The following is an 18,695-nucleotide window of genomic DNA, read 5'->3' as shown; positions in this document are numbered from 1 at the left end:
TGGCATTCCGTTGAATGATCTAGAGCACGGGTGGCCAAACCTGTCCTCCAGATCTACCAACAGTTCATGTATATCAGGCAACATGTGGATGTATAGTAGGAATGAATGCAGCAGGATTGAAAAAAAGGGACAGTTAGTAAAGACTACAGCTGTGCACCAGCTAGGAGATCTGGCACATGTGACAGTTAGTAATGACTACAGCTGTGCACTAGCTAGGTGATCTGGGGAATTTGACAGTTAGTAATGACTACAGCTGTGCACCAGCTAGGTGATCTGGGGAATGTGACAGTTAGTAATGACTACAGCTGTGCACCAGCTAGGTGATCTGGGACATGTGACAGTAATGACTACAGCTGTGCACTAGCTAGGTGATCTGGCTCATGTGACAGTTAGTAATGACTATAGCTGTGCACCAGCTAGGTGATCTGGCTCATGTGACAGTTAGTAATGACTATAGCTGTGCACCAGCTTGGTGATTTGGACTATTGGTAGATCTCAAAGACCGGTTTGGCCAATCCTGCTCTACAGTAACCAAAATGATGGTCAATACCAACATTTTAATGAGATTTGAATGGGCAGTAGGTTCACAATGTCGACGTTTGGAAATATCACCATGTGAAATATTGAAAGTCTGAGGATGCCATTGATTAGGATTAGACACTAGAGCAGTGGTTCCCAAACTGTGCGCCTAGGCTCCCTGGGGTGCCTTGGAGCACTTGCAGGGGTGCCTCAGGTTGGTGGTCCAGAACCAATTAAAATTATTTATAGTCAATGAAATAGGAAAAGGGGTGCTGTGAAAATATATTCTTATACTGTAGGGTGCCGTGATTCAAAAAGTTTGGGAACCACTGCACTAGAGGGAGAGTTATGGATGACTAAGGTTATGGATAGCCAGAGAAATAATCAACGAAACGGGGATCCTCAGATGCCTGTGCCAGAACTGATCCACATGTGATCGCCAGGACCCAAAAGAAGCCGCCGGACCTGGTACAGGAGAAGAGAGACCACAGACCGCCAGGGGCTGTACCTCGTACTGACATATTATCTGGGTTGATGATAGGTTGCCAAGGAAATATTATGTGAATGGGTGTACCGTGTCATGCCAAAACATTCATCCGTCACGCAGAGTTGAACCCCCCAATATACTGTATCTATTAAATCCGAGAGGAAGGGGTTTATTGAAGATGGGACGGTGCCCAATCAGCTTGTACTTATTTATTTAGCAGCTTCTAGAAGATAACAGGTTGCCATAGCAACATTCCATCTTCAATAAAACTCCCATCTTAGTAAATAAATCCCGAAGCAGGGAACGTAAAGTGAAAAATAAAACTAGTTCATCGATTTTAGAGACCTAAAATCCTGCCCAGAAAGGAAGGGATCTCCCACCGCACATCAGACCAAGCTTGGTCCCTAGGACCCTTCTAGAACCAGAAGGCACAGACACAGACTACACAGTGCTGAGTGTATGGTGTATCTCACAGCAGACATAAAAGGCTTTCGGCTGCATTATGCCCTGCACTATGCCATCAGTCTCTGCTTACCGGGATTCACACTACACAGGACACCTATTAAGAGGAAGGGATGTTTATTACAGCATTCTCTTTATCCCTCTCCATGTCTTGCCTATATAAGAGGAATCTGGAGGAGCTGCCAGCCACACTGAGAATAAACACTTGTTACAGGCAAGGAGACTTCTGTAGTGTGTACCGCTTGGGGGGTAAGATGGGGGGGGGGGTGACATTATACAGGATGCCCACAAAGTCTTATTAGTGAATAGACTTTGCTATCTCCACTCTAGTTCCACAGCGGCTGGCATGCTGGAAGGTCCTGCCCCTGAAATACCTTGTTGTTTTTATGACTGCAGAGTGGCACTTAGGGTGGTTGGGAATGGGGTGCGATCAGTGCAGTCACCCAGGGATCTGAGCATCCAAAAGAACACTCCGGCCATGCTCCCTGTAGGGTGTAGAGCTGCCTGGATAGTCTGAGGAGCTCTCAGCTTCCTCCTGCTGGTGGACGCACAGACTTGTGTGAGGTCACGTGTTCAGGAGGCGGAGCAGGTACAGGGTGGCAGTAAGTCCTGTCCTAGTGCTGTAAATACTACAAGGAGGTATTTCGATGGGGGTGGATTTAGGGTTGAGGGCGCCCCTAATCCAGTGATGGAGAACCTTGGCACTCCAGCTATTGTTACTTTTATCCCTATTATTGCGCTAATTATCAACGAGGTGCATGAATGGCTGAATTAACACTACACACAATATTTTAAAATGTTAGTTTTTTATTTATGGTTAATATAATAAATGAAAAAATAATATTTACCAAGATGCATATAACAGAATCAGAATTAATATAATTTAATATTGCTACCAATGTAAAATAAATGCATATATCTCATGAATTCTGCTCTTATATATCAGGTGGCCACCTGTAAATCTATATGACTGATCTTAAAAATGTTTGTTTGATTTTTAATTTTTAAACTCCAGCTATTGTTGAAGTACACATCCCAGAATGCCCTGCTAACAGGTTTAGTGGGACCAAAAAGCAAAACTGTTGAAGTGCATGCTGGGATGTGTTGTTCAAAAACAGCTGGAGTGCCAAGGTTCTCCATCACGGCTCTAGATAATACAGTAACGCACATCCCCTCAACCTACTTTTATTATTTTCATTTTCATTTGACGATAGCCAATTTAGTAGAATAAAAAAGCCATTACATATTTACTAAGACAGCTTACATGCCCCACCCTTTTACCATTCACAGTACAGTGGAACTAGTGCGGTTACTGGTACATTTCAGGCTGACCATACCAACACAAGCATCCAAGTGCCGCCCCCAAACAAGTGCCACGTGCCCAATGGGAAATTCACCACAGTGTATTGTGCAAAGAATAGGGTGCTGATTGGCTGCAAACACCCTGAAACAGTTTGTTTTATTTAGGACTATAAATGAGTAAATCCAAATAGTTCTACACATTGTTATATACGGGCTTACCATACTGTCCCTTTAAACCAGGACACTCATGAATTACACAGATTCTGTGGCTGATTAAAAGCAGGTGACACACAGGCTAGAAGTCAGTCAGCCAGCCAGAGAACATGTATAATTCAGGAGTGCCCCAGTTCAAAGTGACACTGTATCATGGTAATCCTAGTAATACATAAATAATTCTAAATAAAAGACTGGCAGGGGGAACCAAGTCCAAAGTAAAGCAAACAGGAGGTGTAGGAAAGGAACATTGATTTAACCATCTGTGGTCAAGCATGGATATCTTAAAAACTTGGACTGTCATAATGCATTGTGGACCAGGGAGGACTATTTAGTACACAGGCTCTCAAAGTCGATCCTCAGGTCCCCACACAGTGCACGTTTTGCTGTTCTCCTCACAGAATCGAGTGAAATAATTAGCTCCACCTGTGGATCTGTGTCGGTAATGAGTGCACCTGTCAGGTGACCTGGAAAACGTGAAATGTGTGGGGTCCTGAGAACCGGGTTTGAGAACCAAGGATTTAGTACATTGACTTTAATTAAGAAACATAACTGTGGTATTAAAATAGAATTCACTCATTTAATTAAACCAAACTACTGATTAAAGCATTAAGGGATCTATGTACGACGGAGATAAGGTATCAACCAATCCGCTTCTAACTGCCATTTTTAAACATAGTCAGTAATGTGGCAGTTAGGAGTTGATTGGCTGGCACTTTATCTATCTCTGCTTTCTCTATCTTTAATGCTTAGTACCGAAGTCTCAATTTGGATGGTAAATATTCAGCACTAGTTTACTACAGGCTTGCCTACCCTCCCGGAATTGCCGAGAGGCTCCCGAAAATAGGGTCCCCCTCCCGGCCAGGTCGGCAATCCTCCCGCTTTTGCCTGGCAGCCCCCGCACCCCCCTTTCCTACCGCACTAATTACCGTTTTTTCACGGGTCCGCGGAAAGGGGCGGGACTAAAATGATGCAAATCGTGTCAGTTTGCGTCATTTTAGTCCGGCCCCTACTCGCGGAACTGCGAATTGCGGCATTTGCCTGGATTGGGGGTGGGGTCATCAGCCCCGTCCCCGCCCCCTGACCTGAAGATCCGTTTGTTCTCTCCGAGCTTCTCCCGGAGAGGCGTCTTAAAAAGTCGGCAAGTATGCTTTACTAATGTTATAAAAAAGGAGAATGAAGAGAATATGAATCAATATAGTAGAAAAAGAGAATTAACACCCAGAGGGATATCAACGATTTCCTCTCTGGTACCTAAGTAAATAAAGGTACTGCAAAACAAGAAAAATGTGAAACTGACCCACTGTGAGGACCAGCTTATTAATATTTTAACTCCTACAGTGGTTTCTTTAATTAATTCTTTAATTAACGGACCATGTTCTGAACATTTATTATTTATTACCGGTTACTTATATAGCGCACACATATTCCGCAGCGCTGTACAGAGAATATTTGAACATCAGTCTCTGCCCCAGTGGAGCTTACAATCTATATTCCCTACCACATGAACACGCACACACAGACATTCTAGGGTTAATTTTGTTGGAAGCCAATTAACCTACCAGTATATTTTTGGATTATGGGATGCAATCGGAGTACCCGGAGGAAACCCACGCAAGCACGGGGAGAATATTTCTGCACAGTTAGAGCCATGGTGGGGATAGAACCCATGACCTCAGTGCTGTGAGGCAGTAATGTAACCATTACACCATCCATGCTGCCCTGTATATATAACACATGGTGGGGATAGAACCCATGACCTCTGCGCTGTGAGGCAGCAATGCTAACCATTACACCATCCGTACTGCGCCATATATATAACACATGGTGGGGATCGAACCCATGACCTCAGCACTGTGAGGCAGTAATGCTAACCATTACGCCATCCGTACTGCCCCGTATATATAACACATGGTGGGGATCGAACCCATGGCCTCAGCACTGTGAGGCAGTAATGCTAACTATTACACCATCCATGCTGCCCTGTATATATAACACATGGTGGGGATCGAACCCATGACCTCAGCGCTGTGAGGCAGTAATGCTAACCATTACACCGTCCATGCTGCCCAACATATGTCAATACTTTTGTGTAATGGCAAATACAATATTAATAATGACAGTGCAAAACCCCAAAATACCCACCATGCCCCCCCCCCCCCTCCCCATTTTAGAAGGACGGGGTGAAAAATAGTAAGTGATATTGCATTGTATTTTGAAATAAATGACAGAATGACTTGTACTCACCGTGCCGTTTCTGGATGCCGATCCCAAATTTCCTGCGTTATTTTGCCCTTGGTCGCTATTCTGCTCTTCGCTCCCACGGGTAACGCGAATCCTAAAATGCGGCTGCCTCCCATTTTGCTCCTGCCTAATTTTAAAGGAGCACCCTTGTCCCTGCAAGGGTCGATCTCTGGAATAATTCTGACAATCGTCTGTGAAGTCGTTACTGCAAGACCTGCCGTCCGTACTCCATCCGTTCTCCACGGGGCTGATGGTCTCCGATCGTGGCTGCAGCGGGTAGGACGTACTCCGTTCTAGTCTAAGGCGGGGATATCGAACCAGCCGGTCTCCCTTTGTGCCAGTAAATCCAAAATTATACTCTTCTCCCTGGTTACAGTTGGTGGTTTGAGATTGCTGAAGTTGAAATACGAAGCACCTTTTTCCAGGACTCTCCGACGTGTCTGGAAGATGCTGTAGGGACCAGCGCCTTGGCTCGGGGCTAGAGCCATTTTGCCCTTCATAGCATGGCGGCAGCAACCTCACCTGCCGGATGTCGGGGCTGAGAGTCTGCCTGTTTATCCTCATGCCACCAACGCTCCTGCTGCAGGTAGGTACACCGTCCTCTTCCTCCTCATCTGTCATGCAGTTAACATTCCCATTTTGCTCTGTAACGCGACATCCCGAAAACCTTGGATGGAAGGACGTTGACCCGTTAACTCTTTGCCTTCTAGGTTCGTGCATCTGTGGCGGAGAATTACCAGGCGTGTCTTGCGGACTACATACAGTGGAGGAATTCTTCCTCACAGCCGAAATGTAGCTCTCGTCGAAGTCGTCGAATCCGCAAGGAAGCACCTCTTCGGAAAACTCTGCACCCTCGCACTCGTCGGCACAGTCGCCGGCGCCTTTGCGCTGGAGAGAGATCTGCATGGAGGAACTTCTTGTCGGGCGTGCGTCCATGTTCTGCAGCAGCTGCGGAATAAACATGGAAGTGCTTCGCTTCAGTGCAGCCTCTTCTTGGAGATCTTGGTCACCGCAATGTCCGGAGAACAAGTGTGTGCCGTTTCTGCGTGGCAGAGTATGGAATGCCATGAAGAAGTCATCTTCTCTCTCCTGCTCCAGGACGTCCGACTCAGGGGCCGTGTTGCTTCGCCCCGAGCCAAAATGAAACCGCAGCCTGTGGGCCATGGTTTAACAACGGGCAGGAAAAAAAAGGAAAGGGAACGAGGTCGCGGGATCTGCCAGGAGTTAAAAATCATAAACATAAACTTCAAGAAAAAGTGTCCCATCTGCCAAACGGTTAGCACTGCTGTACTGATAGCGACAGATAGCAGAAATAGCCTGAGTGGCAAATGGCATTCCAGGCATGATTGGATGAGAGCAGCCAGTGCTTCTGAACACTGTGACAGAGGGTAGGGTGGCTGGAGTCATGTGACTCGGTCCACCCCCCCACCCCCTTCTGCAAAAAGTTTTCATTTAGTTTTTTTTTCCCCTTGTGTGTCCAACATGGAGAGTCTGAAACAGCACCTTCCCAGCTGCTACTTTTCCATCAGAGAGAAGCAGCATCAGAAAGGGAGCTTTCACAGTTGACTAAGGCAGCAAATACATTCGTAGCTGCTGTAAATCTAAACCACATCGCTGGGCACTTTCCTCTTGGCAGGAAAAAAGGGAAAGTGGAAAAAAAAGAAATAAGTGAGAAAACACAGGCGCACTTTATAGCAACAATAACCTCCGCGAATTACCATCTGCAGCAAGCCCAAAACCCTTTCTATATATGATCAAGAGCTCAGTTCCCCGGCAGATAAACTTGTCGTGAATAAAACACTACAGAGTTGAAGAACACAGTAGGGAAGGATCTGTTTTCCATCCTAGGAACAGGTTACCCTGCTCAGAGGGTGATGGCTTAGAGGACTTCTTTTTATCTTAATCCTGTTACTTTTTATAAACATAGTATATTATTTAATATTTATTTACATTTTCTTATATCGCGCAGCAGATTCCCTTGCACTTTTCAATTGTGGACAGTGATAGAACAAACTTGGTAACAGAAAGACAGACTTGGAGGTAGGAGGGCCCTGCTGCAAGCTTACAATCTACAGTATATTGTAAGTTTTTATATATAACACACATATACATATATATATATATATATATATATATATATATATATATATATATATATATATATATATATATATATATATATATATGTAGAAAGAAATTGGAGAAAAAGCGCAGATATGAGCAAAGTGTAAAACAAATTTTACTAAAAGTGCAGGCTCACATACATCATAGATAACAGCAAACAGCTTGCCACAGTGATATCCAACACGGTGCACCAACGACTTGAATAGCCGGGACCAGCCTTTTCGCCGCCGCCAGGGCCTCCGTGGTCAGGAACTCCAAAAGCACAGCGTTGTCAGTTTAGGCCACGCCCAACCGGTTTCGTCATCTGGGGACTTCGTCACACCCCCTGACAAAGTCCCCAGATGACGAAACCGGTTGGGCGTGGCCTAAACTGACAACGCTGTGCTTTTGGAGTTCCTGACCACGGAGGCCCTGGCGGCGGCGAAAAGGCTGGTCCCGGCTATTCAAGTCGTTGGTGCACCGTGTTGGATATCACTGTGGCAAGCTGTTTGCTGTTATCTATGATGTATGTGAGCCTGCACTTTTAGTAAAATTTGTTTTACACTTTGCTTATATCTGCGCTTTTTCTCCAATTTCTTTCTACATGTGATTGGGACAATTAAAGCTAAGGTCTGGCTTTATTTGGAGAGAGCTGCACTACATCCTGACCCAAGGACGCACTCCTATTTTCTGAAGCTTGTGGCTGTGCGCAGTCTGGATCTACATTATATATATATATATATATATATATATATATATATATATATATATATATATATATATATATATATATATGTAGACGGTTTGCTCGGCACTCAAGTACTCCAATGTATGGTGTTATGTTGCCGGGTGCCTTCCCCAGGGGGATTGATACATGCAGGGTGACGGGCGGCACTCTCGGTCCTTCAATAGCGTGAGATGTCTGGAAAGAAAGTCTCACAGCCAAGTGTAGATACAACGTTTCGATATTTAATCGTCTTCAGGTACCTGAAGACGATTAAATATCGAAACGTTGTATCTACACTTGGCTGTGAGACTTTCTTTCCAGACATCTCACGCTATTGAAGGACCGAGAGTGCCGCCCGTCACCCTGCATGTATATATATATATATATACATATACACACACACGTGGGGGTTTGACCCTGAAAGCGCTTCCAATAGTAGATAGCGGCTACCTCTACAAAATCTCCCGTTAGTGGGAGACGAGAACAGAGAGCATATCAACCAGAACATATCAACAGTGCTAAATTGGCAGATCAATCAAAGTGTAACATACCAGAATAGCGTAGACGCATGTGAGTCCTCCAACACCTTTTCTGAAGTGTGAGGGCTAGAGCGGGGCTCACCTTACTTATACCCGCTATGACAGGGACAGTCATATCCGGTCCGAGATGGGAGGAGTTAATCGATCCAATACGTGTAGGGAGAGCGGCATATAACAGCATATATTGTTACTTAGGCGAGGGGGCCGTCCATATAGTGATCTAATTCTGACCCGTATAAACAGTATACAGCACAATCTGTGTGCCGTAACTGAAACTGGTTATTACTTTACAGATAAAGGATTCACTTCACTGCTAGCATCTGTGCGCACAGATCTGAGCACTCCGGGATATATGTGGAACGCATGGATGCGTCCATTGAACGCACGGCGCGTCACCACACATGCACATTGGATACTTCCGGAAATACCCGGCTGTCAGTTTCAGTTACGGCACACAGATTGTGCTGTATACTGTTTATACGGGTCAGAGTTACCCCTGAGGAAGTCTCTTCGGAGACGAAACGCGTCTGGTTATTTCCATGCGGTTCCAAAGAATCCAAATCTACAAATGCTCCATTTATGTGTTTTAAATAAATGTTATTGAAATGCTAAATTGTTGATTCGAGAGAGAGAGAGAGAGAGAGAGAGAGAGAGAGAGAGAGAGAGAGAGAGAGAGTATACAGAGCGCTCAGATTATCCACCGCCAGTTTTAGACTGAAGCGAAGTGTACAATTGTAGATAATAAAAATGGACAACTAATAATAATAAAAATCAGATATTTGTAATAAAATTCCATGATTCACATCTGAATTTCTCTGTTCAGAACGAAGTTTCAAAACCCAACACGTTTCGTCTTGAGAAAGACTTCATCAGCGGTTCAGACAAATAAAAAATGAATCACAAATATGATGTAACATGGATCCTTAAAACAGACTTTTTCTGGAACATCCCATGATCTGATGGTACACGAGTAATCATCCAGACTGCTACAGGACACTGGCAAACAAACATGTTTATATATATATATATATATATATATATATATATATATATATATATGTTTATATATATATATATAATGTTTATATATATATATATATATATATATATATATATATATATATATATATATATATATATATATATTCATATATTCATTCCATGAATGCGGCAACGTAAATTACAAGCAATAAAAGTCGTTTCAAGCTTTTGAAGATTGGTCTCGTATAAAGGGGGTGTGATTCAAAGCCATGCCCCCATTTTGTAGTCAGGGGGGCATGGTCAGCGATCTGAGAGGTCCTGGCCATGCCCCGTCTGTCTCCTGTGAATAAATATGCACAATGTCCATTCACTGCTGTAACAGGGGGACTTCCAAATGCCGCCCCCCCCCCCCTCCCCCCCTCCACCACGGGACACTACCGGCCCAAAGCAGGACCCGGGACAGTTTTAAAAAATCATGAATGTCCTGTGGAAATAGAGACCGTTGGGAGGTATGCCACTGCCATCAGAACACCAGGACTTTGATTCAGAATTCCGACAGCGGACATCCCGAATGTAAGTAGGTCGTGGTGGGTTAGGGTCATAATGGGGAAGATGGGGGTTGGGTTTAGGCAGGCACTTACAATATTGAGGGGTTAGGATTAGGCTGATAGGGAGAGGGTTAAGCCCTGTACAAACAGTGCGTTTCTAGCAAGAATCGAGGGGGATATGGTCACTGAGCAACTGTATCCTTGCATACGGGCTGACTACTTCTGGGATAGCGCTCCCACGACCAGCTCTACAATGGTCGCTGGTCCAGCGGCTTCCCCCGGCAGTCTCTCCTTTTCATCAGCGACCATCTCTGGTCTGCCGATGAAAAACGGGACACTGAGCACAATATGATTGCTGAGCAATTTATTGCTGAATAATTGTAAGACAATATTGCTCAGCAATCATATTGCTCCATGTGTACGGAGCTTTAGGGTTAGGCGGCTGCAATCACTAGGGGGAGAGGGTTAAATTCCTAACTGAGCCCCTGTCAAGATTCTCCATATCGGGATGCCGGGATCAGTCTTTTGACCGTCTCATACATACAAACATACACGTGTTCATTCTATCACCCTGAATCTTTCAAAACCCATGCAGTTCCTCTTCCCTGCCTGGGGTGTCACTGTCTGTTCTTGGCTTCTCACACACTGGTCTGAATCTGAGCACTGGGATACAGACCAGAGATAAAGCAGAGAGAGATACACCAGAGAGACACACCCCAGGGCAGGGAAGAGGAACTGCACAGGTTTCGAATGGTGCAGGGTGCTGGAATGAACACAACTCTATACATACATACATACATACATACATACATACATACATACATACATACATACATACATACATACATACACTCCCCAGCCTTAAGGGATCTGATTTTTATCTCTGAAGCATCAAGGTAAAAAAAAAACCTCTATATATTTGTTACACAAAATAATAAATACATTTAAAAAATATAAAAAAGGCAAAGCAGAGAGCAGCAGTTTTTCTGTAATCGCCGGTTTGTACGAATCCAGCAACCGCTTCTGCAGTCAAAGTGATACAAGATAGAGAAGCACTACTCTCCTACAGCAAATACTTACAAAAAAATGATTCCCAAGTCACATCATAAATCCAGGTAACTTCGATTTGCAAAGACCGGAACTGCAATACATGCAACCAAGTATAGCTCCCTTACAGATATGGCGCCATTGGGCCAGAGTTTAACCAAGGCTGCATGTGTTTAGAGTCTGTATGTACTCTTCCATGTTTGCACAGGTTTCCTACGGGTATTCTATGACACAGCAAAGACCTACCATTAAGGTAATTCACTTCTGGCAAAAAAATGAACCCTTGTGACAGGGAATTGAAATGGATTGAATATTTTATGTAAAGCAAATGAGTAATATGTAGAATCAATGAGCAAGAGATAGAGACGTCAATGTTGTACACAATGGGGAGATTATTTGCCACTAATCAAGCGCATGAGTTGCAGGGTGCACGTGCCCTGAATGTCCCATATGTGATTTATTCACAAAGGACTGATGGGAAGGGACCATTTTTGGGGTGTCGTGGGTAATTCCCACCCTCCTGCATAAAACCTGACAATCTCTCAACCTAACCTGTCTAAGCTCACTTCTTCGCCTTCTGTGTCACCCCAGTCTGTCTAACCCTCCCCTTTAGAATGTAAGCTCTCACGGGCAGGGCCCTCTCTCCTTATGTGCCTTTCTTAGAATATATAAACCTTTGCCACCCTGATAATTGCCTCAGTGTCCTGTCCCCTGGTGCACCTATCCATATTAACCATGTACTTGTCCGAAACTGTCTTGTACTGTAATTTGTTATGTGTTTTTGATTATAACTATGCTCTGTAAAGCGCTGCGGAATCTGTGTGCGCTATATAAGAAACTGTTAATAAATAAATAATTCAAATGAAGTCATGTTGCTACCATCTCTGTGGAATGTCACTGATTGAGGCTGTGAACACGTTTGCAGTTACAATGTCCCTGATGTCTTACTACCAGTCTACGTTTGGCCAATGCGCAGACAATGGTCATGTCTTCGTACATAAAAGGCAGTCTTGGCCCTGTAGGCGGCACCATTGCAGCATTACAGCCCAGCCCCAATGTAGCATCATCCAGACAAATGTCCTGCAATCTGCGCAGGTGACATCTCCGGGGTCAGAACTGGCACTGCCAGGTACAGTGATCGCACCGGTCATCTGATTGACCCGATAACTGTATAGATAACTGAACGGTGGAGGAGAAACGGTCAAAATAAGAGATCTGGATTTTTAAGGGTAAATTTAATTATGTCAACAGTCAGCAGGTCGACCACTACTGGTCGAAAGTCAAAAGGTCGACACATGCAATAGGCATGTGAAAAGGTTGACATGAAAAGGTCAACATGAGTTTTTTTCTTTCACATATAGTGTCCATGTTGGCTTATGTCGACACAAACACCAAGAAACATGAAAATGCATGTCGACCTTTTTTCATGTCGATCTATTGCTTTTGTCAACCTTTCGACCATGTCAACCTAATGGATGTCGACCTTTTCCCATACCTATAGTCATGACTATATTTATTCTCTTCAATGGTCACTAAATGAAAAGGTATCCGAATGGCTGATAGACCATGTCTAGATCAACACCCCATGGTCAAAAGTTTGACCCAATCAAAAGGTCATCCTGGTTCACTTTTAATTTTTTTTTTTAAAAACTCATGTTGATCGATTCAATGTCAACATTTTGCTTGTGTCGACATAGAGCACGTCGACCAAGACATTGCCTGTGAGTAGGGTGGCCAATCCCAGCATCAAGGAATCCTGGGCAACAAAATCGCCAGGATTTCAGTCCTGGGACTGAAGTTTCCAATCCCGGGATTTTGGGATTAGACTGCGCATACCCAGTCTAATGCCGAATAGCATCTCGGCACTCACTCAGACATGGCCCGGCTGTTCCCGACCCAACATATAGCTGGTGTCGGAGGTCACACTGCACAGGTCGTACCCCCGCACATGTCTGCCGACCGCCTGCCCACTCTGTGTGGCACACCCACACCACCTGCCCCGCACCCCACCACCCACCAGACCGACTGAATATGCAAGTAATTGAGCGGGGCAGTCGGTTGGGCGGGCATGAGTGTTTTTTATTTAAATTAGGGATGCCAGCATTGAGCATTATTCAATCCTGAATCCTTTGACTGAAACAATGCCCCGTTAATTGGCATCCCTGTGAACTATATCACTACCAAATTAGAGACCTGCTCCCTACAGAACCATAGCATGTTAATCCAGCATTCCCTTTACACTTTTACTCTTTTTTTAAACTTTCAAAATGTTCGGTGGGAACACGTCTCGGAGTTCCAGCAGAAATGTTAGCTAGGTTTAGTTTACAAGACAAGTGCCAAGGTTCACTACAATCCCTCATTGTTCTAGCTAGATCCAGCGCCAATAACAAACACGCCACTGGTATCAGCCGCTTACTGGCTGCCCAGCCAGGGGCACAGGTGCAAGTTCCACGCTCCGCAGAAGTCTTGTTTTTAAGTCAGCTGTTACAGGTTTATGTGGATTATCGGTGTAAACCTGGTTCTAAGGCTAATAGGAAAAAAAATACTTTCTTTTAAAAGGACATTTAATCAAATCGAGCTTCCAGTTCTCCTTCACACCTATCTGCTCTTAAACAAATACAAATCACGTTAAATAGAAAAACAAATAAAAAAAATTAGTTATCGGTGCCCTACGGTCAATGGCGTTGAAAAACTAGGTTGGTTTGGCCGTGTAAATAATTACCACCCCGCCTTCCTGCAGCCTAATGGGGCCTACACATGGGGTGATTTCAGCCCATTTTCCAAGGGATATCAGTAGATCTCTTAGAAAACAACCCTACAAAACATTGCGTCGTGTGTAGGGGCGATAGCAATGTGCGTCACGCCCCGCGTCACTAACCATCCGTCCCCACAGTCTAATCCCGCCTCCCTTCCTGAAGTCTAACCCTAACCATCCCTCCCCACCGCCTAATCCCGCCTCCCTTCCTGCAGCCTAACCGTCCCTCCCCACAGCCTAATCCCGCCTCCCTTCCTGCAGTCTAACCCTAACCATCCCTCCCCACAGCCTAATCCCACCTCCCTTCCTGCAGTCTAAACCTAACCGTCCCCCACCCAGAGCCTAACCCTAACCGTCCCTCCCCACAGCCTAATCCCGCCTCCCTTCCTGCAGTCTAACCCTAACCATCCCTCCCCACAGCCTAATCCCACAGCCTAATCCCACCTCCCTTCCTGCAGTCTAACCCTAACCATCCCTCCCCACAGCCTAATCCCACCTCCCTTCCTGCAGTCTAACCCTAACCATCCCTCCCCACAGCCTAATCCCACCTCCCTTCCTGCAGTCTAACCCTAACCGTCCCTCCCCACAGCCTAACCCTAACCACCCCTCCCCAAAGCCTAATCCCGCCTCCCTTCCTGCAGTTAGCATAACACTCCCTAGTTCCCACAGCCCAACCCTAGCCCTCCCTGCAGCCTAACCCTAACCGTCCCTCCCCACAGCCTAACCCTAGCCCTCCCTAGCCAAGCTGTGAAGCCAGACGCAGTCCCACCATTTTTTTTACACTACAGACCATTGCGTTACTTGTGCAGTATAGATATATCATTGGAGCATGGGTCATAGGGTCGACAAGAGGAAGGTCAACATGGGGTTAGTTCAATAGGGTCATTAGGTCAACACATGCATTTGGTCAACATGGGTAAGGTCAAAAGCTCGACATGGGGTTTTTCCCCTTTTTTGTCCCAAATGTCGACACAGTCAACATGGACACCATAACGTCGAACTAATGACCTGTGGACCTAACAACCTGTCGAACTAATGACATTTTGACCTAACGACTTGTCGAACTAATGACCTTACGACATAGAACCATGTCGACCTTTTCCCATGACGACCTAGACCCATGTGGACCTAATGGTGTCGACCTAATGACTGTCGACCATCATGCTGTAGACCAAATGATCCCAACCCGTTTGCATCCAGTTGGAAAACAGCTGCAGTCTACCTGCAGAACAGGCTGGGCCTAGGTTCCCAGCATTGCCTTATATGGGGAAGGAGAATGTCTACATATAGATTATCTGCTGCCACACTGCCCCTTATCTCTACATTATAGCACTAAGCAGATGACAGCTGCAGGAGATAACCTCCGATCCATCCGGAAGTATCCCCAGTATCAGAAGCCTGGTGGTTAAGTGATCAGCTCACAGAAACCTTGCATTGTACAGTAGCACATACCAGCCAGCAGTAACGTACATTAAGAAATAATAAATGACACTGTAGACGGCATTTTAGGAGTCATTGTGATCGTCACTTTGGAAACAATTGCTGAGGCCGCTAGTAGTAGTAGTTTGTTTATTTATAAGGCGCCACAAAGTGTCCGCAGCGCCGTACATAGGAAACATAAAAACAAATTACAAGGTAACGTACAGGGTGTGTTGATAAAATACAGCATAAATAGGGGTATAGCTGGTAGAACTAAAATTAGCATCAGTTCTGAAGTAGGTGTCGCAATCGTCGAGGAGACTGAAGATGAAGTAGAGGAAGGGAAGGGAAGAACAGGACAGGAGCACAGGTGAGGTAAAGAGGTAGGGTGAGTACGTGAGGAAGGAGGGCCCTACTCATAAGAGTTAGACTAGAAGGAGGTGGGTGGGCGAACGAAAAACAATAGGATAAGTAGGAACGGATAGGAGGAGCTAAAGAGGTTAGGGGGAGGAGGAATAGGCTAGTCGGAAGAAGTGGGTTTTGTGTACACATATAATGGTTTCGTTTAAGGTTCTACTACCTTAAAATAAACCGTTATATGTGTAACCTTACCCTATATTGTGTAAGTTAGGTACGCACTTTTAGCTCACGAACTATATCGCAAAGTGAGGACAACCGGCAGATATACACATTGCTGTTGCAGATATACACATTGCTGTTGCAGATATACACATTGCTGTTGCAGATAAACACATTGCTGTTGCAGATATACACATTGCTGTTTTTTTCTCACCTGTTTTATCCACATATGCTGAACATTGAAATCCTGAGGACCCAATAGCGAGAACCGAAAACTTTACAACATCAGATCCCCAGCAAAAGAAAGTATTACATTATAGATTCACTTGGTGTCCACGCAACGGAGGCGCTAAGCCAGGTTTACCGTTCCCCTCTTTTTCCTATATTAGCACTTAAAACTGTGTCCATGTCAACTGTCGAAATTCAGGACAAAAACAGTGAAAAACCCAATGTTGAACGTTTGTCTGTCGACCTAGACACCTGCCGACCTTTCAGTATGTCGACTTAACGGTGTCTACCTAATGACTGTCGACCAGCATGGGGTTGATCCAATGATCCCATTCCATATGAACCCCAAAGCCAATAAGCAACCAAAATAAATCGGAAAGAAAAACCATTCGTTTAGTACAAATTGATGGTGTAATTGGTGAATCCGGAGAAGCATTCGAATGTGTGACTGCATAAACATAATCCCAATACTTATTATATCACTTTACTATACCGCAAAGATCAGAATATATCCATACACTTAGTGTTACATCATATAAACGCCAACCAAGATTTCACAGGGCACAAAACCCACCTCCAAAAAATACCTGGACGATCCTGCCAGTAGCATAGTACGTGCGTCACAACGATGACATCACAAGTAAGACACAGACGTTACACTGACATGGCCAACGGCTCATCACATCGGTTATTGCTGCTTACACTTACCAATCGATTCTCATCAAACACTTCGAACAGCAACCGGTGACTGGTCGGGAGGACCTGAGGAAGGAAACCAGACAGATATTAAACACAAGTCCCAATGGAAATTCACCACCTATGGTTCATTAATACGGCGTACCAGTAACAACGCACATTTGGCGCCCCAGCAGTTGTTGAACTAAATATCCCAGCATGCTCTGCTACAGTTTTTCTATTTAGCTAGGCTAAAACTGTTGCAGGGTACGCTGGGATGTGTAGTTCAACAACAGCTGGAGTGTCAAGGTTCTCCATCCCTGGGCTAGGTGGATACCAAAATTTCGACACGCACAAGGTTGTCACAAGCAAAAGTTTGACATGGCAATGGCCGACACCAGAAAAGGTTGACATGAGTTTTTCAGCATTTTTGAAGGGGGAACTTTTCATACATCCACGTTACGATCCACATGGATTTCGATTGGGAATTGTGTGCCGATAGGAACGGCCATCTCTGCGGCTTCTATGGATGGTCACCATGGTGATACTGTAAATGGTCATTGTTGGTGATATACCATCACTAACAAAAAGAGGATGGGGGTGGGGCTCCATGGGTGTCCAGGGCGGAGCTATGCTGAATGTATAAAGAATATTCGGTTATGATAGGCCTTCAATGGAAGGAAACCATCTGGTTCTCTCCCATCAATGGTAAACCCATTGATGACTATGAGTCATAGGTGGCTAATGGCCATGCCAAATGGTGGGGTAGCACAGTGACGCACTAGGCCCAAAACATGGTGAGCAATGTGAGGGTAGGCGCTACACAAATTGGGGGTGCACGTGCTCTGGTGTCGACATTTTATTAATGTCGAGCTAGTGCACTTTGACCTCGACACTATCTGTGATCCAAACCCAGGGGGGGGCAAATTTACTAAGGTGGGAGTTCTACTAAAGATGGAATGTTGCCTATAGCAACCAATCAGATTCTATCTATTATTTTCTAGAAGGTGCTAAATAAATAGTAGCATCTGATCGGTTGCTAGGGGCAACATCGCATCTTCAATAGAACTCCAATCTTAGCAAGTGTATCAACAATACCGCTCATGGATTCTGTGGCTGATTTCCATACCTCCCAACTGTCACGCTTACCGCGGGAACGCCCCGATATTCGGGGACGTTCCCGCGTCCCGTCCGGGGCCGCCATTGTCCCGCGGTGGGGGGGGAACTGTTGGGAGCCCCCCCCAGCTTGCCAAGAATAGACGCTGTGCGCATGGCGTCTATTCAGCACCGACGAGCGACGAAAACGGGGCGTGGCCGGAGTTCGCGTCACCCCGCGAGGCCACGCCCCCTTTTCTCAAGGCCGCACCCCCTTTTCAGGAGCGCGCGCGAACGTCCCGACCTCCGAACTTCAAAAGTTGGGAGGTATGGATTTCTCCGGCGCACGGACAGAGTGGGAAGACGCGCGCTGTGGAATGTGCAGTACTGGAGCACACGTCACGTGGCAGAGATTTTATAGGAGAATTAAAGGCTACTTGTTACTGGATGGGGGGGTGTCAGGATAGTCAGACCAAGGACACCGTTCGTGTTCGTAGCACAGAACGGAAGGGTGACACTTTTTATTAGGCCTGGAGAACTTAATCACATGCGCTATAAAAACACTCACACGACAAACAAGATTCCCGTAAAATAAATGTAGAATTAGACATAAAGAAGCCGGAGAACTTCCCAATCCTGAAAATAGGTTTCTTAAAACTAGGTCGACACCAAACCGTCGACATGCAGTAGGTCGAAATTGACAGAAGCTCAGCACTCACAAAAGGTCAACACACACCATGTCAACATTATTTATACATTTTTAGGGTCAGCG

At 45.2% G+C, this 18,695-nt stretch overlaps 1 protein-coding gene across 13 annotated transcripts in view; it reads right to left on the bottom strand.

Moving 5' to 3' along the window:
* Nucleotides 1–18,695, bottom strand: part of NEDD4L (NEDD4 like E3 ubiquitin protein ligase) — a 314,038-nt gene that overhangs the window by 130,079 nt on the left and 165,264 nt on the right. For 5 of the 13 annotated variants that reach the window (XM_083155253.1, XM_083155254.1, XM_083155255.1 and 2 more), the window contains one exon: nucleotides 16,862–16,915. In XM_083155253.1, coding sequence (XP_083011379.1) covers nucleotides 16,862–16,915 — 54 coding nt within the window. Of the gene's footprint in view, nucleotides 1–5,230; nucleotides 6,556–16,861; nucleotides 16,916–18,695 lie in introns of those variants that run through there. The other 8 variants (XM_083155247.1, XM_083155245.1, XM_083155250.1 and 5 more) reach the window with 5 other exon arrangements.

This window comes from Crinia signifera, chromosome 1 (assembly GCF_055691185.1).
Source record: "Crinia signifera chromosome 1, ASM5569118v1, whole genome shotgun sequence".
Lineage (NCBI taxonomy): Eukaryota > Metazoa > Chordata > Amphibia > Anura > Myobatrachidae > Crinia > Crinia signifera.
The sequence above is the reverse complement of the archived record's forward strand: the minus strand, read 5'-3'. Positions and strand labels throughout refer to the sequence as shown.